General features: G+C 41.1%; 1 protein-coding gene and 1 long non-coding RNA gene across 4 annotated transcripts in view; one reads left to right on the top strand and one right to left on the bottom strand.

Annotated features, from left to right (window-relative positions):
• The window catches only part of LOC127922575 (uncharacterized), a 42,785-nt gene extending 21,978 nt beyond the window's left edge, over positions 1 to 20,807 (top strand). The window contains exon 3 of the long non-coding RNA XR_008111665.1: positions 20,486 to 20,807. This is a non-coding gene — a long non-coding RNA (uncharacterized LOC127922575). The remainder of the gene's footprint in view (positions 1 to 20,485) is intronic.
• Positions 1 to 23,006, bottom strand: part of LOC127922572 (zinc finger protein 431-like) — a 49,741-nt gene that overhangs the window by 21,484 nt on the left and 5,251 nt on the right. The window contains exons 2-3 of one of the 3 annotated variants that reach the window (XM_052506420.1): positions 1,891 to 1,988; positions 1,534 to 1,711 (exon numbers count right to left, since the gene is read on the bottom strand). The exons of the other annotated variants lie outside the window; for them this stretch is intronic. Coding sequence (XP_052362380.1) covers positions 1,534 to 1,711; positions 1,891 to 1,988 — 276 coding nt within the window. The remainder of the gene's footprint in view (positions 1 to 1,533; positions 1,712 to 1,890; positions 1,989 to 23,006) is intronic. 3 annotated transcript variants of the gene reach the window in all.

The raw sequence follows: 23,006 nt of genomic DNA, 5'->3' as shown, positions 1-23,006 counted from the left end.
ATAAAGGTTACATTTTAAAAGAAAACTCTTTATCCACAATATATCAGGGGTGTAAAGCCATACGTTTTTGTCAGCAACAGACTATGATCGATAATGTCAAATGCCGCACTGAAGTCAAACAAAACAGCCCCAACAGTATTTTTATCATCAATTTCTCTCAGCCAATCAGTCATTTGTAAGTGCTGTGCTTGTTGAATGAACTTCCCTATGAGCTAAAAGTCTATATTTGTTTACTGTAAAATAGCATTGTATCTGGTCAAATATTTTTTTCCCAAAATTGTAAGGGTTGGTAACAGGCTGATTGGTCGGCTATTTAAACCAGTAAAGGGAGCTTTACTATTCTTGGGTAGTGGAATGACTTTAGCTTCCCTCCAGGCCTGAGGGCACATACTTTCTAGTGGGCTTAAATTCAAGACAAGGCAAATAGGAATGGCAATATTGGCCGCTATTATCCTCAATTTTCCATCCACGTTGTCAGACACCAGTGACTTGTCATTGTAGATTTTATTTGCGCAAAATTTCATTGAAGATGCTCCACAGCTTTTTACAATCATTCTTCATGTATTTTATCTTTGTTTCATTGTGTAGTTTCTTCTTTTTATTCAGTTTAGTCAAATGATTTGCAATAGGTTTGCCAATCAGTTATTCAGCCAGACCTATTTGCCATCTCTTTTGCCTCCCTCTTCATCATACCATTTTGTAATTCCTCATCAATCCACGTGGATTTAACCGTTTTTACAGTCATTTTCTTAATGGGTGCTGCTTATTAGTAACTGGGATAAGCAGCTTCAAATGTGTCAAGGGCAGCGTCTGGTTGCTCATCATTACACACCACAGACCAACAAATATTATTTACATCAATAACATAGGAATCCTACAAACAATTATATGATCTCTTATATAGAACATTAGGCCCAGCCTTTGGAACTTTGGTTGTCCTAGATATGACTACTATATTGTGATCACAACATCCGATGAATTTGGATACTGCTTTCAAACACATTTCTGCAGCATTAGTAAAGATATGATCAAAATATATTGATTTAATTTCTGTACTATTTGTAACTACCCTGGTAGGTTGATTGATAACCTGAACAAGGTTGCCAGCACTGGTTACAGTTTGAAGCTTTCTCTTGAGTGGGCAGCCTGATCACAGTTTTCCTCCAGTATTAGTTAATTAACAGTGTCTTGAGTTTAGTTTGCCTGTTCTACAGTCTTGTAAAGATAGGGGGTTTGACTGGGACAGGCAATGTAACATCCATAATGTTTTAAGGAAAAGGTTTTTGTAAAACAAGCATCTTACATCGGATCATTGAAACTTTCTCTCCAAAGCTGACTTTAATAAAGGTTTTATATGGTCAATTGGTTTCTCTCTTTTCATTGGCAGAATCATTTTTCAGTGTTATGATATTCATAACATCCATATACACCAGTCTATCTTCCTGTCAACTAACAGAACTCTGCTGGTTGTCCTGGTAACAGATACCAGTGGGCAGATCTATTGTATTTATCCAACTAAACTACAGCACTTACTTTGGTGTGTCAAATCTGATCCTTTCCTCTCTTCTCCTCTTCTCACAGTTCCACTCAGCCCCGTTGTTTTCCTGCAGTCCACCAGCAGCACAGACAACCTCTTCATACCCAGCAGTAAGGTGCTACCAGGAGAGGCACGATACAGGGACTCCGGGAGGGAGGAAGGGCTAGCGTTGTCCTGGTAACCATAAAGAGGGGACACAGACACATATCATTATGGATGCTGATGTCACTGTTGTCATAAACTGCTTTACAGAAACACAGCCCAGACCCAGATAGAGCAAGCTGTATGCTAGACCAGACCAAGCTGTATGCTAGACCAGACCAAGCTGTATGCTAGACCAGACCAAGCTGTACCATCTGGTGTTCTGATCTGGAGAGACTCTTCTCTGCCTCGTCAGCATCAGGATGTTGTTGAGGCTCCCCAGAGGATCCAGGATCGTCATGTCTCTCTCCTGTGTGAATGACAACATCAAACAGACAGTCAACCTATGTTCTTCTATTGTGATCATAGGGTCTTACCAGAGCCATTAATATGTCTAAAAAGGGCCTAAATTTATGCCTTTAAAAAAAAATACTGTTTTTTGATGCAAATGTAAAAGGGTCGTTCCATGAAATGGGGGGCTTTTTTATCCCTTTGATATTTTATGTAGAAATTATGCACCAGAATTGGATTGTAGAATCCTGTTATACAAGATGAAGTGAACTTTAATATAGACCACATGGAGAATAAAATACATCTCATTTAAAAAAATATGTACCAATGGCAGTACTGAACAACATATTCAAGTGTAGAACTTCAGTAGAATCCCCCATTTAAAACCACATTCAACAATTGCATCGTTTGTGCCCCTGTTTTTAAGACCATACTCACTGATGGTAATCGGATATTCTGACTCCTCCTCCTTTTTCACTCCTAAAACATCTTCCTCCTCTTTTATTGAGATAGCCTCCTCTTCCTCTTTTACTCCAAAAGGTTCTTCCTCTTCTTTCACTACATTCTCCTCCTTCAATGTTACGGCATCTTCATCCTTTTTGATTCTGAAAGCTTCTACCTCCTCATTTTCCACTCTGACAACCTCTTTCCCATCTTCCTCTTTCCCTGTAATATCATCCTCTTGTTTCAATGTGATAGCCTCCTCTTCCATTCTGAAAGCTTCTTCCTCTCCTTTCACCAGATCTTTCTCCGTCTTGTTTCGTGACCTCATGCTCCGGGCGATTAGCCTTGTGCAGTATCAAGTTAACACATTCGCTAATTTAAGAAGCAAACTACGTTTAAATTAACAAGTATATGCGTAAACAGAATTGTGTTCTAAACACTAAGATTAATATACACAAGATTAGTCTGAAGAGCTTAAATGCTCCGTATCTATGTTCGCTAGCAAAGCACCGCATTGGTTGAATCAGAAGCCTTTTGTCTCTGTTGAAGAAGCCTCCTGTTCCGTCCACTAGATTATACGTCACGCAAGAAGCATCACCTGAAAAACTCACATCGCCATCTGCTGACTGGAGTGAGCAACACAGATCGGAACAAAAATAAAGCAATGTCATAAGAAGTAATTTAAAAACAACCAGATGTTATGTTCTCTTACTTCTTACAGCCAATACTTTCCTCCAGGGCTGACCTGCCCATTAGGCAGGATTAGGTGACAGATTGACGAGGGTGGCATATTCAGAGCTAAATGGACCAATGCTCATCACTAACAACACCTCACATAACTCTGGTCAAAAACAATTTTAAAAAACTTCTCACCCAGCGGCATGTGGGCTATTTAGGTGAGTGGTGGTGTTGCCACATGAAGCAGTGCCCACTTTGCAAAAGGTAACATGGACAGATATGTCTCTACCTGTGTAGAGCACATGCCCCTTTACCCTTCCAGTCTCTGAAGTGCCCTTTTGGGTGGTGGTATAATCTGGATTCATTTTGTCTCATCGCTGAACCCACTGCCTGCAAGTCATTGTTAAATTCACCTCAGTGATTTGTAGTTTCCTTCAACTTTCTGAAGAGGAAACAGCCAGGAAATGCCCCTGTCTGAGTGCATTTGTCTACCACTATGTGTAGCTGTTAGCGATGATGCTAATGATCCACTATGTGTAGCTGTTAGCGATGATGCTAATTATCCACTATGTGTAGCTGTTAGCGATGATGCTAATGATCCACTATGTGTAGCTGTTAGCGATGATGCTAATGATCCACTATGTGTAGCTGTTAGCGATGATGCTCATGATCCACTATGTGTAGCTGTTAGCGATGATGCTAATGATCCACTATGTGTAGCTGTTAGAGATGATGCTAATGATCCACTATGTGTAGCTGTTAGCGATGATGCTAATGATCCACTATGTGTAGCTGTTAGCGATGATGCTAATGATCCACTATGTGTAGCTGTTAGAGATGATGCTAATGATCCACTATGTGTAGCTGTTAGCGATGATGCTAATGATCCACTATGTGTAGCTGTTAGCGATGATGCTAATGATCCACTATGTGTAGCTGTTAGCGATGATATCATGATTATTTGCATCAATCCAGTTGTGATTTGTTCAGCAGACTCTGCAATCACATGTGTGCTACAGAGACACTACAAACCAAACAAGGCTCTTGCTGGTGCCACTTGAATTAAAGGGTATCTACACACAAAAATGAAAATGTTTTAGATTTTTCTCAGACTTCAAAAGTGGTCTCCTTTTGTTGTTTTTCTATTAACAATGTAATTTTGAGAGCGAAAAACTGAAAAACAGGGACAAATCAGAAACCTGGAAAAACTAAATGTAGAAAACCGAATTTGACTAAATATATTAAATATTCTATTGATTTTCTCTCATTATGTCACACCAGACTTCGCTTTGGCTCCCCCTCCTGCCCAGCTCAGGCATTCAGTGTTGCCGGCCTTCGAGCTGCTACTGAACCTACTGCTGTCAAACACCCTTCACTCATCAACTCCGAACCTGTCTCCTCATCATTACACACACCTGGTTCCAATCCCCACTCTATCACTGTATATATACTCCCTCTGTCATTTGTCTTTAATCGGTCATTGTAAATGTTACTTGTCTTCCTGAGAGGAATCGCTCCTACTATTTCCTGAGTACGTTATATACACTGCTCAAAAAATAAAGGGAACACTTAAACAACACAATGTAACTCCAAGTCAATCACACTTCTGTGAAATCAAACTGTCCACTTAGGAAGCAACACTGATTGACAATAAATTTCACATGCTGTTGTGCAAATGGAATAGACAACAGGTGGAAATTATAGGCAATTAGCAAGACACCCCCAATAAAGGAGTGGTTTTGCAGGTGGGGACCACAGACCACTTCTCAGTTCCTATGCTTCCTGGCTGATGTTTTGGTCACTTTTGAATGCTGGCGGTGCTTTCCCTCTAGTGGTAGCATGAGACGGAGTCTACAACCCACACAAGTGGCTCAGGTAGTGCAGCTCATCCAGGATGGCACATCAATGTGAGCTGTGGCAAGATGGTTTGCTGTGTCTGTCAGCGTGGTGTCCAGAGCATGGAGGCGCTACCAGGAGACAGGCCAGTACATCAGGAGATGTGGAGGAGGCCGTAGCAGGGCAACAACCAAGCAGCAGGACCGCTACCTCCGCCTTTGTGCAAGGAGGAGCACTGCCAGAGCCTTGCAAAATGACCTCCAGCAGGCCACACATGTGCATGTGTCTGCTCAAACGGTCAAAAACAGACTCCATGAGGGTGGTATGAGGGCCCGACGTCCACAGGTGGGGGTTGTGCTTACAGCCCAACACCGTGCAGGACGTTTTTCATTTGCCAGAGAACACCAAGATTGGCAAATTCGCCACGGGTGCCCTGTGCTCTTCACAGATGAAAGCAGGTTCACACTGAGCACATGTGACAGACGTGACAGTCTGGAGATGCCATGGAGAACGTTCTGCTGCCTGCAACATCCTCCAGCATGACCGGTTTGGCGGTGGGTCAGTAATGGTGTGGGGTGGCATTTCTTTGGGGGGGCCGCACAGCCCTCCATGTGCTCGCCAGTGGTAGCCTGACTGCTGTTAGGTACCGAGATGAGATCCTCAGAGCCCTTGTAAGACCATATGCTGGTGCGGTTGGCCCTGGGTTCCTCCTAATGCAAGACAATGCTAGACCTCATGTGGCTAGAGTGTGTCAGCAGTTCCTGCAAGAGGAAGGCATTGATGCTATGGACTGGCCCGCCCGTTCCCCAGACCTGAATCCAATTGAGCACATCTGGGACATCATGTCTCGCTCCATCCACCAACGCCACGTTGCACCACAGACTGTCCAGGAGTTGGCGAATGCTTTAATGCTTTATTTTTTTGAGCAGTGTAGTTCGCCCTGTGCCTTTTTGATAATGAAGATATATTTTGAGCACAACAGCATTGGGGTTTCGTCCCGATTTGATCTATGGTGCTGAAATAGATTCAGTAGTTCCAAACCTGCAACTGCATCCTGCCTACTCCTCTCTACACCAGTAACACATTATCTAGGAGAGTGTAGAGCAGTGTTAACCAATCCTGGTCCTCCACTACCCCCAACAGTAACACATTATCTAGGAGAGTGTAGAGCAGTGTTAACCAATCCTGGTCCTCCACTACCCCCAACAGTAACACATTATCTAGGAGAGTGTAGAGCAGTGTTAACCAATCCTGGTCCTCCACTACCCCCAACAGTAACACATTATCTAGGAGAGTGTAGAGCAGTGTTAACCAATCCTGGTCCTCCACTACCCCCAACAGTAACACATTATCTAGGAGTGTAGAGCAGTGTTAACCAATCCTGGTCCTCCACTACCCCCAACAGTAACACATTATCTAGGAGAGTGTAGAGCAGTGTTAACCAATCCTGGTCCTCCACTACCCCCAACAGTAACACATTATCTAGGAGAGTGTAGAGCAGTGTTCACCAATCCTGGTCCTCCACTACCCCCAACAGTAACACATTATGTAGTGTTGTGGTGTCTTAGGTCTCTCTTTATGTAGTGTTGTGGTGTCTTAGGTCTCTCTTTATGTAATGTTGTGGTGTCTTAGGTCTCTCTTTATGTAGTGTTGTGGTGTCTTAGGTCTCTCTTTATGTAGTGTTGTGGTGTCTTAGGTCTCTCTTTATGTAGTGTTGTGGTGTCTTAGGTCTCTCTTTATGTAGTGTTGTGGTGTCTCTCTTTATGTAGTGTTGTGGTGTCTCTCTTTATGTAGTGTTGTGGTGTCTTCGGTCTCTCTTTATGTAGTGTTGTGGTGTCTTAGGTCTCTCTTTATGTAGTGTTGTGGTGTCTTAGGTCTCTATTTATGTAGTGTTGTGGTGTCTTATGTCTCTCTTTATGTAGTGTTGTGGTGTCTTAGGTCTCTCTTTATGTAGTGTTGTGGTGTCTCTCTTTATGTAGTGTTGTGGTGTCTCTCTTTATGTTGTGTTGTGGTGTCTCTCTTTATGTAGTGTTGTGTTGTCTCTCTTTATGTAGTGTTGTGGTGTCTCTCTTTATGTAGTGTTGTGGTGTCTTCGGTCTCTCTTTATGTAGTGTTGTGGTGTCTTAGGTCTCTCTTTATGTAGTGTTGTGGTGTCTTAGGTCTCTCTTTATGTAATGTTGTGGTGTCTTAGGTCTCTCTTTATGTAGTGTTGTCTTAGGTCTCTCTTTATGTAGTGTTGTGGTGTCTTAGGTCTCTCTTTATGTAGTGTTGTGGTGTCTTAGGTCTCTCTTTATGTAGTGTTGTGGTGTCTTAGGTCTCTCTTTATGTAGTGTTGTGTTGTCTCTCTTTATGTAGTGTTGTGGTGTCTCTCTTTATGTAGTGTTGTGGTGTCTCTCTTTATGTAGTGTTGTGTTGTCTCTCTTTATGTAGTGTTGTGGTGTCTCTCTTTATGTAGTGTTGTGGTGTCTCTCTTTATGTAGTGTTGTGGTGTCTCTCTTTATGTAGTGTTGTGGTGTCTCTCTTTATGTAGTGTTGTGGTGTCTGTCTTTATGTAGTGTTGTGGTGTCTCTCTTTGTGTAGTGTTGTGGTGTCTGTCTTGTTGTGTGTTTTGTCCTATATTTGTATTTTTTAACACCAGCCCGCCCCTGCAGGAGACCTTTAGTCTACTGGTAGACAATCATTACAAATAAGAGTTTGTTCTTAACTGACTTGCATAGTTAAATAAAGGTTAAATAAATAAAAATCGTACACCCGGGAGTTGTTTGACTAGTGGAAAAAGTCAGACAGAGAGACTTGCTAGTCGCTAGCTAATTACATTACTAAAATGGAGCAGGTGAGTTAGCTAAAATAAAGGTTAAGGAAAATAAATAGAAACATGATGGTTGCAACACATGGAGTAGGGTTGATATAGTCATGGTAGGATACATGATAGAGACACATGGAGTAGGGTTGATATAGTCATGGTAGGATACATGATAGTGGCAACACATGGAGTAGGGTTGATATAGTCATGGTAGGATACATGATAGAGACACATGGAGTAGGGTTGATATAGTCATGGTAGGATACATGATAGTGGCAACACATGGAGTAGGGTTGATATAGTCATGGTAGGATACATGATAGAGACACATGGAGTAGGGTTGATATAGTCATGGTAGGATACATGATAGTGGCAACACATGGAGTAGGGTTGATATAGTCATGGTAGGATACATGATAGAGACACATGGAGTAGGGTTGATATAGTCATGGTAGGATACATGATAGTGGCAACACATGGAGTAGGGTTGATATAGTCATGGTAGGATACATGATAGAGACAACACATGGAGTAGGGTTGATATAGTCATGGTAGGATACATGATAGAGACAACACATGGAGTAGGGTTGATATAGTCATGGTAGGATACATGATAGAGACACATGGAGTAGGGTTGATATAGTCATGGTAGGATACATGATAGAGACAACACATGGAGTAGGGTTGATATAGTCATGGTAGGATACATGATAGAGACAACACATGGAGTAGGGTTGATATAGTCATGGTAGGATACATGATAGAGACACATGGAGTAGGGTTGATATAGTCATGGTAGGGTACATGATAGAGACACATGGAGTAGGGTTGATATAGTCATGGTAGTAGTATCACGGTAAAAAACTTTACTCAACATATTGTGCAGCTTAATAGAATTAGAAATATAAGTCCTATTACCAGTCAGGTAGGAAGTAGCAGTGAAGTCCTATTACCAGTCAGGTAGGAAGTAGCAGTGAAGTCCTATTACCAGTCAGGTAGGAAGTAGCAGTGAAGTCCTATTACCAGTCAGGTAGGAAGTAGCAGTGAAGTCCTATTACCAGTCAGATAGGAAGTAGCAGTGAAGTCCTATTACCAGTCAGGTAGGAAGTAGCAGTGAAGTCCTATTACCAGTCAGATAGGAAGTAGCAGTGAAGTCCTATTACCAGTCAGGTAGGAAGTAGCAGTGAAGTCCTATTACCAGTCAGATAGGAAGTAGCAGTGAAGTCCTATTACCAGTCAGGTAGGAAGTAGCAGTGAAGTCCTATTACCAGTCAGATAGGAAGTAGCAGTGAAGTCCTATTACCAGTCAGGTAGGAAGTAGCAGTGAAGTCCTATTACCAGTCAGATAGGAAGTAGCAGTGAAGTCCTATTACCAGTCAGATAGGAAGTAGCAGTGAAGTCCTATTACCAGTCAGGTAGGAAGTAGCAGTGAAGTCCTATTACCAGTCAGGTAGGAAGTAGCAGTGTCAACACTGCCAAGTGGCTGAGATGTCCTCCACTGAGTCCACAGTCCTCTCCACCATAAACACCATCTGTTGTCTGCACACCTCTGACCACAGATCAGATCAAATGAAATGTTATTGGTCTCATACACATATTCCTCTGATGTCATCACGGGTGTAGAGAAACAGTGCTGTAACATCTAACAAAACAAAACAATAAATGTAAATCCCCACAAGTTATTTTAAGGATGAAGAAATATAGAAATAGTCAGGTTCCGGGAATATAAATATATACAGTTTGTTTACAATGTATATGATGGTGTGTCTAGACATTATGGACCGTATATGAATATAAAAGGTGTGTACAGCAGTAGTTATATAGGATGAGCCTTGACTAGAATACAGGGTGGAGTACTGGGTGGTAGACGGCTAGTAACAGTGACTAAGTTCAGGGCAGGGTACTGGGCGGAGGCCGGCTAGAGGTGACTATTTAACAGTCTGATGACCTGGAGATAGACCACACATTAACCACACAATAAGTATTGTGGTGGCAGCATCATGTTATGGGTATGCTTGTCACCGGCAGGGACTGGGGAGTTTGTCAGGATCAAAATAAATATGAAAGGAGCAAAGCCCAGGTAAAAAGTTAAAACCCACCTCAGTCTTCTGAAAACCTAACCCTGGGACATTGTTTAATTTTTCTGAAGGACAATTACACAGATGTTTACACTGCTGCCACCACCAGGCCTGGAGGGCTGGGATAGGGTTTTATGTTTCTGGAATTACACAATTTTTTATGCAAAAGACTCACCAGAATGGCTTTCCAAGACTTGTTGAGTGTTCCTAAGTGGTCTGATCTCAGTCCTGACTTAAATGTACTGAATAAAAACATCTGGTTTAAATATCACTGTCCACCAATGAGCACTTTTGACAAAAACGATGGATGTATTTTGCACAAAGTTGGTGGAATCTTAATGAAACTGTAATGGCTTCCACCAAGTATTAACTTGGACAGGAGACGGACTTCTCCAATTATGATATAAAACAAAACACATTGTTCAACATTTTCTATTAAATCTAATCCCTTTATAGATGTCATTTTAAGGCAAAACGTGAACCAGAAGTTAAAAGGCGTGTAGACGTTCTATAGTCACTGTTCAGCTTTAACTATGGAGTGACCCCATGAAATGGGATATCAGCCAACTCAGTGACAACCACAGAACACGACTATGTATCATTTACACAAATATTAGCATCTTAGTTCTTATTGAAGGACTTTGACTGTGGTACATCAACTCCATAACCAACCTATTGTGTGTAGTGAACATTCATATTGAACAGCCTTACCTATAGAGTAGCACCACCACCCATCAGCCCATTCTCTTCTTGATGTCAAAGCTGCATTGTATTGTTGCTATAGGAGTTTATGATTAAAATAATCCTATTTCAAGACACACTAAGATGTCACCATACTATTCATTTAAAGCCCCTCTGTCAGATATAAATCATCAGAGTGGGAAACCAACTGACATGGAAACAATGGAGCAAATGTATCACTATCAGAGGGGTGTATTATGACATCATATAGAACTACTCAGACATTCCAAATATCACTTGATTATCAGAGGGGTGTATTATGACATCATATAGAACTACTCAGACATTCCAAATATCACTTGATTATCAGAGGGGTGAATTATGACATCATATAGAACTACTCAGACATTCCAAATCAGGCTTCATCCATATCATGAAGGTGGATATTGATCCAACCATTTCAGAAGTAATGACTGGGCTGATGGAAACAGGATATGCCTGAACACTTTTATAAATGCCGACAGACGATTTGTTACTTCGTTTGACAATTTGTTTGTCTTTTTGTGTCAGTAAAAATGTCTAAGCGAGAAATGGCTGTGGAAACTCCTTTACGCGCAAAGCTTTAAATAACAACCATCACGTCTTAATTAACTTGGAGTCACGTGATGATATGTTGTGTGGTCCTCCCACTACGATTCGGGAACCCATGTAGTTTATTAGGCTACAGATGAAATAAGTTATGAACTTCACAGGGTGGTGAAAGTGCATGTGATGAGCTTGATGCTCCTTTCCAATACATTTTGATGGTCTTATTCTGGTGACATGATGATCGATGCTTGGTTGCCATTTGACATGCCATTTTAATTGCTCTCATCCATAATCATCTCATCAATCGGGTAACAACGTTTATTCAACCAATAAATAGTACAACAAATATTGTGGTTAAATTCAAATATACTAATTGATTAAAAAAATGTATTTATCGATGAAATGTTTAAAAAAGGTATCAATTTAGTGAATGACATCATAAATAGGACTGGGGGAGTTATGTCACACATGCAGCTAACACAGACATATGGAAATGTCTGCTCCACCCAAAATTACAACCAATTAATTGCAGCATTACCACAAAAATGGAAGAGGCAAGTAGAAAGGGATAAAAGTAAGGAACTTGTATGTCGGCCCTGTATTAAAGAACATAAATGGTTCAAGAAAAGTGTGATAAATAAAAACATTCACCAATTTCATTTAAGGACCAACAACTGACAGCTGTGCCATATAAATGTCAAAATGGTTGTGAAGAGATGTTCGATGTTCCCATTCCATGGCACATGGTTTATGAATTGATACGCAAAACGACACCGGATTCAAAACTTCACATTTTTCTATTTAAATTATTATACAAAATTCTTGCAACTAATAGAATGTTATATATATGTTTCCAGCTCTGCAGATTCTGCTGTGAGGAGGCAGAGTCATTAGATCATTTATTTTGGTATTGTCCATATGTAGCTCATTTTTGGTCACAGGTCCAGGAATGGCTGAAGAATTGCAACATTTGCCTAGAACTAACACTACAGATAGCAATACTGGGTGGTTTGAAAAGCCATAGTCAATCAATCAATAATATACTAACTATTTTAGCAAAAATGTTTATTTTTAATTTACAAATCTGTAGAAGCTATGAGAATAGGAAGGTTAAATTATTTTGTGAAGCATCACAGCACAGTTAAAATATATGGCAAGTAGAAATCGGAAATGGATGCCGAGAGACAGATGGGAGGGGTTGAGTGGAGCTGAAGGGTGGGACTAATAACCAGATAAACAATGTAGGGCATAAGGGATCTGTAGAATGTATATAGGTTCGGAGCTTTTGTGAAATAGCACAGTTATAAATAGAAATCAAAGTGGATGGACATCAGAAATAGAGGAAGGACTAAGAACAAACAAGAGAGAACTATTGTAAAGTAGACTGTGTCTGTAGAGTGTGTATAAGATTTATGGATTGAAGGTAGAAGCAGAAGTGTTTATTAGTTTACTCCAATTGGGGGATCGGCGGAAGGGTTTGCGGGGAATAATAATAAAGGTATATTCTTTAAAAAAGTATGTATGTCTATACAGGTATGTGTATGTATGTATGTGTATATGTATGTCTATACAGGTATGTGTATTGTCAGGACCCGGTTACGAACCCGGGTCTCCGGAGTGAGAAACAGTCACTTAACCAACTGGGCCACGAATAGTTGGCAGACCCCTGAAGATGAGGCAGACACAGCAGTACTTGAGACGGTGTATTTAATGAAGTAAAAGTGAAGTTCTTCAGGAAAACATGTAACTCCACAACCACAAAAGGAATTCCACAAGAACAAAGGTAATCCTCCAAGACAAAAGATAAATCCACAAGGTGGAAGGTATAGCACAAAAAGCCTAAAAAATACTCAAAAACAAACAAGAACAAAAAACAGAATTCCACAAGAGAGACCACCGGGATCAACAAGAGTTCACAGAGTACTAGGGCTGGGTGCTAACATACAAGCACAGAGCAAAGGACTGAGGAAAACAAAGGGTTTAAATACAATCAGGGGGAAACGAGGCACAGGTGCAAATAATAATGGGGATCAAGGGAAAACAAAAGGTCAAAAGGCACAATGGGGGCATCTAGTGACCAAAAACCGGAACAACCCTGGCCAAATCCTGACATGTATATGTATGTCTATACAGGTATGTGTATGTATATATGTGTATATATGTATGTCTACACAGGTATGTGTATGTATATATGTATATATGTATGTCTATACAGGTATGTGTATGTATATATGTGTATATATGTATGTCTATACAGGTATGTGTATGTATATATGTGTATATATGTATGTCTATACAGGTATGCCCAATTTTTCCGTTTTTGATTTGTTAAAAAAGTTTGAAATATCAATAAATGTCGTTCCACTTCATGATTGTGTCCCACTTGTTGTTGATTCTTCACAAAAAATACAGTTTTATATATTTATGTTTGAAGCCTGAAATGTGGCAAAAGGTCGCAAAGTTCAAGGGGGCCGAATACTTTCGCAAGGCACTGTATTTGGGTAAATGTTCCTAAAACTGATAGTAACTACAATAAACAAAAATATAAACGCAACATGTAAAGTGTTGGATATTTCATGAGCTCACCTACTCATTCAAGGATTTTTCTTTATTTTGACTATTTTCTACATTGTAGAATAATAGAGAAGACATCAAAATTATTAAAAACACATGGAATCATGTAGTAACCACAATTGTTGAATCAAAATATATATTTTATTCTTCAAAGGTTGCCACCCTTGCTTTCTCTCAACCAGCTTCACCTGGAATCCTTTTCCAACAGTCTTGTAGGAGTTCACACGTATGCTGAGAACTTGTAGGCTGCTTTTCCTTTACTCTGCGATCCAAACCATCTTGATGTGGTTGAGGTCGGGGGATTGTGTAGGCCAGGTCATCTGATGCAGCACTCCATCACTCTCCTTCTTGGTCAAATAGCTCTTACACAGCCTGGAGGTGTGTTGGGTCATTGTCCTGTTGAAAAACAAATGACAGTGGGACTAAGCCCAAACCAGATGGGATGGCATATCGCTGCAGAATGCTGTGGTAGTCATGCTGGTTAAGTGTGACTTGAATAAATAAATCACTGACATTGTCAATAGCAAAGCACCCGCACACCATCACATCTCCTCCTCCATGCTTCACGGTGGGAACCACACATGCGGAGATAATCTGTTCATCTACTCCTCGTCTCACAAAGACATGACGCTCGGATCCAAAAATCTCAAATTTGGACTCATCAGACCCAAGGACAGATATCCACCGGTCTAATGTCAATTGCTCGTGTTTCTTGGCCCAAGCAAGTCTCTTCTTCATATTGGTGTCCTTTAGTAGTGGTTACAGCGGTTGCATTAAGAAGAAGTGTATCTTTGTAAATATATGTAGAACATGTATATTTTAGTCATGTTTATTGCTTGTTATCTGACGTTATCTGTCGGAGCTATCATCATTTCTCCTGACATTTGAGTAGCATTTTTGAAATGTCGTCATTGTAAACAGAGATTTATGGATATAAATGGCATATTATTGAAAAAAATTAAATGTACTGTGTAACATGTAATATTACTGTCATCTGATGAAGATTTTCAAAAGGTTAGTGAATTCTTTATTTTTTAATCCTACTTTTACATTTTATTTTTCTGGGACAAAATGGCCGCCGCTTGCCTTTTGTTTCGGTGGTGATCTAATATAAATATGTGAAAAAAAGGACCATTTGTGATGTTTATGGGACATTGGAGTGCCAACAGAAGAAGCTCTTCAAAGGTAAGGCACAAATTATATTGTTATTTCTGAGGTTTGTGTCGCGCCTGGCGGGTTGAAATATGATTATCATGTGTTTGTTTGATGGGGTGCTGTCCTCAGATAATAGCATGGTTTGCTTTCGCCGTAAAACATTTTAGAAATAGAAGTTATGTTATACTCACAGACATTATTGTAACAGTTTTAGTTTCTGGACCTGAGTAGCAGGTAGTTTACTTTGGGAACGCTTTTCATCCGGACGTGAAAATACTGCCCCTCTTTTAAGACTCCATAATGTTTCATCATTAGATGCTACAGTCCTCCTTTAAGACTCCATAATGTTTCATCATTAGATGCTACAGTCCTCCTTTAAGACTCCATAATGTTTCATCATTAGATGCTACAGTCCTCCTTTAAGACTCCATAATGTTTCATCATTAGCTGTTACAGTCCTCCTTTAAGTCTCCATCATGTTTAGAATGTGTCTGGAAGCGCTACTCTATCTATTCTACTCTCATCCTTTCGGTTTTAATAATATTTAAAAATAATAATAATAATGTTATAATAGGTAATAACTAACTTTAATAACTAGGGTTAATACCTGCCTGGCGCACCAACAAAATCTTCATATTTACCCCCCTCTAACAATACCGCTACAGAATTAGCGTAGTAGGCCATGTAACTTAAGGTAATCAGAAATATTTAGGACCAACTTATTCCTTGCCACCCATTCTGAAACTAACTGCAGCTCTATGTTAAGTGTTGCAGTCATTTCAGTCGATGTAGTAGCTGAAGTGTTCAGTCATCCGCGTACAAAGACACTGTCTTTACTCAAATGTCATTGGCATGTTGTTGGAAAAGATTGAAAAAGTAGGTGCCAAACAGCTGCCCTGGGGAATTCCTGATTCTACCTTGATTTTGTTGTACAGGCTTCCATTAAAGAACACTCTTTGTGTTCCGTTAGACAGGTAGCTCTGGGGCCATGTGATTTTAATGTTGATAAAATCCTAGTAAAATTGGCTAAATTCCATAAGCAGGCGATTTTAGCTTGGATGTTAGCGTATAAACACAATTTTCCCCCTCACAGATACTTTCTATGGAACAACTAAGATATACGATTTAAAAACAAGTATATTTTTTTTCGTAACTGGTTTGAGAATAACTGGCTACTGATCAACCTAACCACAAATATTAGCATCTTAGCTCTTATTGCAGGACTTTGACTGTTGTACATCACCTCCCCAGTCAACCTATTGTGTGTATTGAAAATTCATATAGGACTGTACAGCTAGCTAACTGGCTACTGATCAACCTATTGTGTGTATTGAACATTCATATTGAACAGCCTTACCTATAGAGTAGCACCACCACCCATCAGCCCATTCTCTTCTTGATGTCAAAGCTGCAGTATATTGTTGCTATAGGAGTTTATGATTAATAATCCTATTTCAAGACACACTAAGATGTCACCATACTATTCATTTAAAGCCCCTCTGTCAGATATAAATCATCAGAGTGGGAAACCAACTGACATGGAAACAATGGAGCAAATGTATCACTATCAGAGGGGTGTATTATGACATCATATAGAACTACTCAGACATTCCAAATCAGGCTTCATCCACATCATGAAGGTGGATATTGATCCAACCATTTCAAAAGTAATGACTGGGCTGATGGAAACAGGATATGCCTGAACACTTTTATAAATGCTGACAGACTATTTGTTACTTCGTTTGACAATTTGTTTGTATATTTGTGTCAGTAAAAATGTCTAAGTGAGAAATGGCTGTGGAAACTCCTTAATGATAACAATCACATCTTAGTTAACTTGGAGTCACATGATATGTTGTGTGGTCCTCCCACTATGACTTGAGAAACCATGTCGTTTATTAGGCTACAGATGAAATAAGTTATGAACTTCACAGGGTGGTGAAAGTGCACGTGATGAGCTTGATGCTCCTTTCCAATACATTTTGAGGTTCTTATTCTGGTGTCATGATGATCGATGCTTGGTTGCCATTTGACAAATAAGATAATCTTCTTTAGGGTCATTGCCCAGAGGATGGCCGAGTACCTGCAAAGGAATGCGTACGTCGATACATCTGTACAGAAGGCAGGAATATCAGGGTTCTCTGGCTGCTTGGAACATTCCAGCATGATCTGGCAGATCCAAATCAGGTGGAGAAAAGGGACCACCATGTAGTTTCTGAACCTCGGCAAGATTTGGCTCTGCTCCCCTCTCCTGGGAAGTCTGCCCGTCCAGATTTTTCCACATCACGGACACCATCCAAACCTGGTGTCCTCCTTCCAGGATCTGCAGTTCCTGGCGTTCACCACCTCATGGCAGTGCCTGAATGTAACATAATGGCGGGATGGCCCATTTCTGTTGGTTCATTCACAACATGGCAATGGAGGTTATCATCAGATCCTCAAAATGGAAGTTGGTGGACAGGTCCGACTCCAGGTTTCACGCCTCCCTCCACTCAGAGCCTGGATTACATTACAACATTGACCACCACTGGGCTCCCATGCCTGGAGACTGCTACAAAACTCATCCAGAACATCAGCTGGGCCCGTCTGAAGTGTTAAACCATCCAAGTCACGCAGCATCCCGATTGTGAAGGGAGTACTCTCTGACCTCCAATGGCTTCCAGATGACCAAATCCCAACAGTGACTGGTGCAGCCTAAAAAGCCTTGGAAGGTGGTATGATGCAAGCCTGAAGGATAAAGACCAGGTGCAACAGCTGCACAAAGACATCAGGGCACTGCCTACATCCACCTCTGGCAACACCCAGCTACCTGGAAAGTTAAAGGCCTGGTGTCTGCAGTTTGGTCTCCTACCCCGGTGTTGTGGCCCCGCACTGTATGAGGGAACCAATCTCAACAGTGGAGAAGATGGAAAGAGGAGTCACAGGCTACTTAAAGAAGTCTCGGAGTTCCACGAAACCCCACCATAGGCCTACTATGGAGATGGTGTCCTCAAGCTGCCCCTCACCAGTCTAACAGAGGAATTCAATGTGCAAAAACCAGGCTCCAGATGACACTGAATGAATCTCAAGACCCAGTGGTGAGCAACAATGCACCCCTTAAAATTTTAGCCGACCTTGGCATCTGGGCGCAAATGGAGGCCAGGAAAAATGAGTCCAGGAGGCAACAGCAACCCTGACATGCTGAAACATTGTGGGTCAAATGTTCAGCATGGGAGAGGAGGCCTTGTATTAGCCGTGACATCTTGGAGAAGGCCACTGCACCAGACATTCCAAATGGTAGTGCTTCAAGTCGCCATCAGGAGGAGGCTGGAATTGGGCCAACCAGTCTTCTTGCCAAACAGGGACAGTGGACTCGAACAGTGTGGATAAATGGAAGATCAGCTGGAAGGATCTGTGGGCCATGACATGGAGGGGTTGAGCTTTTCCATCAGAGCAAAATGACGTCCTTCCAACACCAGTTTAATCTTCACCAATGGTATGGTGAAATCCGGATGAGCAAATCTGTATCCATAACCAGCCAACCTCAGGCACATTCTCACAAGGTGTAAAACAAGCCTCACCCAAGGACGCTACACTTAGGCGTCACAACCAAGTCCTTAAAAACCTTGCGTACGCCCTGGAGGACAAGCGAGCTGCCACCAACTCCCTACCACCCACAGCAGCATCACAGTGCACGGACAAGCTTTGTCCTTTCGAATAAACCATTTTGAGGGCTCTACACCATGGTGACATGATGACCGCTGCTTGGCTGCCATTTGAAAATGCTAAATAATATCTGTTTCCTCCATAATAACCACCACCCTAAGACCTGTACATGGTGCTGCTGGCTCCCGTGCACAGGACAATAAGGTCTTATCATTGAGCTCCAGTACCCTGTTAAAACATCAGTAGAGTTGAAAATTATGATGGAAAACATCTGCGCTATGCTGACAGCAAAGCACGGCATCATTTGGAACACAGAAGTCCGACCAGTGGAGGTGGGCTGCAGAGGTTTTGTGGCAACATCTACAAAGACTGTTAGAGACCTGGGAATTAAGGGCCAGAGCCAGCGTTCAGCAATCAATTCAACCAGTGGGAGCGTTGTAAATGCCCCAAGGAAAGTCGAAAGAGGAACTCTTCATTGAGACTATGATAAACAGCAATCCTTGGGAGAGTTGTGGAATAATATAAAATAAGGATCTGCTGGAGTCCAAGTCAAACCAAGATTCTTTATTTCTGAGCTCAGAGAGAATAACAGAGTTACACAGCGCAGTGTAGACAGTCTGAATTCCTGAAGCATTGAGTGATTAGCACATATCTTTATAGTTTCCTGTTCCTGGGCGGGACTTTATTCATACAAGGACACAGGTGCAAATTGGTTTGCAACACAGAATGATAGTCCCAAGAACAGGAGCTTATAATAGGACAGTTTCACAAGGTTAGTCACATACTCAGTTATGTGGACACACAAACAATTAACATTTTCCATTACAGAGTCTGAACATTTTCATTTCATTAAATCATCAGTGGGCCAACAATGCAAATGTCAACAATGGAACTAATGCATCACATCCAAATATCACTTGATTATCTGTAGTGCTGGAGGAATGACACACCCAGATAAACACACAAAGAGTTTTAAAAAAGGACAGTTTAAAAGAAGGAACCTGATCTTCTTTATATTCAAACTGACATACTCCATATTCAATTCATGTTTTCTAATAAAAACAAACAAATATATGTTTGAGTATACCCTGTACCATTTAATTTCATCTGGTAAAGACAGGTAAACACATTGTCAGTCAACAATATAAGACAACAGGAGCACTGTGTATGTTCTCTGATGAATTTTAAGTCAATGTGATGTGAAATATCAACATACACGCTAAGAGAAGTAATTTCTCTCTCCTGTGTGGATTCTCTAATGACGTTTAAATGACTGTTATGAGTAATATGTTTTCCCACAGTCTGAGCTTTTCTAAGCCTTCTCTGTGTGCAGTCTAATGTGTTATTTCAGGCTTCCTAAATGGGCAAAAGCTTTGGACCCTGGGAGGAGTGGTAAGGCTTCTGCCCTGTGTGTATTCTCTCATGTCGTTTCAGGTTTCCTCTCTGGTTGAAACACTTTCCACATTGGGAGCAGTGGTAAGGCTTCTCTCCGGTGTGTATTCTCTCATGTTGTTTCAGCGTCCCTGGATGGTTGAAACACTTTCCACATTGGGAGCAGTGGTAAGGCTTCTCTCCTGTGTGTATTCTCTCGTGTTGTTTCAGCTCCCCCGAACGGCCGAAACACTTTCCACATTGGGAGCAGTGGTAAGGCTTCTCTCCTGTGTGTATTCTCTCATGTTGTTTCAGCTCCCCCAATGGTTGAAACACTTTCCACATTGGGAGCAGTGGTAAGGCTTCTCTCCTGTGTGTATTCTCTCATGTTGTTTCAGCAGTCCCCCTGTGTGTATTCTCTCGGTTGAAACACTTTCCACATTGGGAGCAGTGGTAAGGCTTCTCTCCTGTGTGTATTCTCTCGTGTTGTTTCAGCACCTCCGACCGGGTGAAACACTTTCCACATTGGGAGCAGTGGTAAGGCTTCTCTCCTGTGTGTATTCTCTCGTGTTGTTTCAGCTCCCCCAACCGGGTGAAACACTTTCCACATTGGGAGCAGTGGTAAGGCTTCTCTCCTGTGTGTATTCTCTCATGTTGTTTCAGCTCCCCCAAACGGACGAAACACTTTCCACATTGGGAGCAGTGGTAAGGCTTCTCTCCTGTGTGTATTCTCTCGTGTTGTTTCAGCTCCCCCAACCGGGTGAAACACTTTCCACATTGGGAGCAGTGGTAAGGCTTCTCTCCTGTGTGTATTCTCTCATGTTGTTTCAGCTCCCCGAACGGACGAAACACTTTCCACATTGGGAGCAGTGGTAAGGCTTCTCTCCTGTGTGTATTCTCTCATGAGCTTTCAGTTGTGCTTTCTGGTTAAAACTCTTTCCACACTGGGAGCAGTGGTGTCGTCTTGCTGGTTTGGACGTCCCTGGCTCTGGTTCCTCTGAGTCTGGTCTTTCTCCTGCCAAAGATAGTGTTATTTTTAAATAGAGACCCCAATGAAACCACATGATAAAACAACCTTGCTACGAGGGTAAATCCTAAATCAGATCTCTCAATAACCTGAGGCCAGTTTTAACAATCTTAGTGTGATTTTAAAACAAATGTAGAGCTTCCTGGTAATTACTGCTATGTTTACATTACTTATTTTATACATCCTGTTTTACAAGTCAGAACACAAAAACCTAGACAGTTCTAGGACACTGAAGACACAGACGTCGCTGGATTCCAATTGAACAGGTGGTTCTAAATATATAACTTTCATAGCTGAATGATACAGAATGTGACCTACACACTTCCTTAAACATAAAATAACCAAAGAAGTAATTTTGTGTGGAAGTCCAAAACTAGTTTTTACGTCACAGATACAAAGCACATCAGTAACATCTCCCCGTTGTTGAAAGGGTTCGACACATTGCTGTTTAAATGGACCAATTTCTTATTTAGACATTCACAGATTTTCAACATTTTGATTATCGCCGATGTCATATTTTGGGTAAAGTAAAAAATAAGGTGAAATATTTGGGTAAATGTTCCTAAAACTGATAGTAACAACAATAAACAAAAATATAAACGCAACATGTAAAGTGTTGGATGTTTCATGAGCTGAAAAAAAAGATTGCAGAATTTTTTACATCCCTGTTAGTAAACATGAATTCTTTGCCAAAATAATCCATCCACCTGACAGGTGTGGCATATCAAGAAGCTGATTGAACAGCTTGATTATTACACAGGTGCACCTTGTGCTGGGGATAATAAAAGGCTACTCGAAAATGTGCAGTTTGTTCACACAACAATGCCACAGATCTCTGAGGGAGCGGGCAATTGGCATGCTGACTGCAGGAATGTCCACTGGAGCTGTTGTCAGGGAATTTAATGTACAGTACCAGTCAAAAGTTTGGACTCACCTACTCATTCAAGGGTTTTTCTTTATTTTTACTATTTTCTACATAGTAGAATAATAGAGAAGACATCAAAATGATTAAAAAACACATGGAATCATGTAGTAACCACAAGTGTTAAATCAAAATATATATTTTATTCTTCAAAAGTTGCCACCCTTGCTTTCTCTCAAACAGCTTCACCTGGAATCCTTTTCCAACAGTCTTGTAGGAGTTCCCACATATGCTGAGAACTTGTAGGCTGCTTTTCCTTCACTCTGCTATCCAACTCATCCCAAACCATCTTGATTTGGTTGAGGTCGGGGGATTGTGTAGGCCAGGTCATCTGATGCAGCACTCCATTACTCTCCTTCTTGGTCAAATAGCTCTTACACAGCCTGGAGGTGTGTGTTGGGTCATTGTCCTGTTGAAAAACAAATGACAGTGGGACTAAGCCCAAACCAGATGGGATGGCATATCGCTGCAGAATGCTGTGGTAGTCATGCTGGTTAAGTGTGACTTGAATAAATAAATCACTGACATTGTCAATAGCAAAGCACCCGCACACCATCACATCTCCTCCTCCATGCTTCACGGTGGGAACCACACATGCGGAGATAATCTGTTCATCTACTCCTCGTCTCAAGGACAGATATCCACCGGTCTAATGTCAATTGCTCGTGTTTCTTGGCCCAAGCAAGTCTCTTCTTCTTATTGGTGTCCTTTAGTAGTGGTTTCCTTGCAGCAATTCGACCATGAAGGCCTGATTCACGCAGTCTCCTCTGAACCGATGATGTTGAGATGTGTCTGTTGCTTGAACTTTGTGAAGCATTTATTTGGGCTGCAATTTCTAAGGCTGGTAACTCTAATGAACTTATGCATCAGAAGTAACTCTGGATCTTCCATTCTTGTGGTGGTCCTTAAAGTAATGATGGACTGTTGCTTCTCTTTGCTTATTTGAGCTGTTCTTGACATAATATGGACTTCGTCTTTTACCCAATAGGGCTATCTTCTGTATACCCCCCTACCTTGTCACAACACAACTGATTGGCTCAAACACATTAAAACCTGTTATAGCACATTAACTCTTGAAACTAGGGGGCACTATTTTCATTTTTGGAAAAATAACGTTCCCAAAGTAAACAGGCTATTTCTCAGGACCAGGTGCTAGAACATGCATATAATTGACAGCTTAGGATAGAAAACACAAAAGTTTCCAACACTGTAAAAATATTGTCTGTGAATATAAC

Source organism: Oncorhynchus keta, unplaced genomic scaffold, assembly GCF_023373465.1.
Source record: "Oncorhynchus keta strain PuntledgeMale-10-30-2019 unplaced genomic scaffold, Oket_V2 Un_contig_2627_pilon_pilon, whole genome shotgun sequence".
NCBI lineage: Eukaryota > Metazoa > Chordata > Actinopteri > Salmoniformes > Salmonidae > Oncorhynchus > Oncorhynchus keta.
This window is presented reverse-complemented; position numbering and strand designations above follow the sequence as displayed.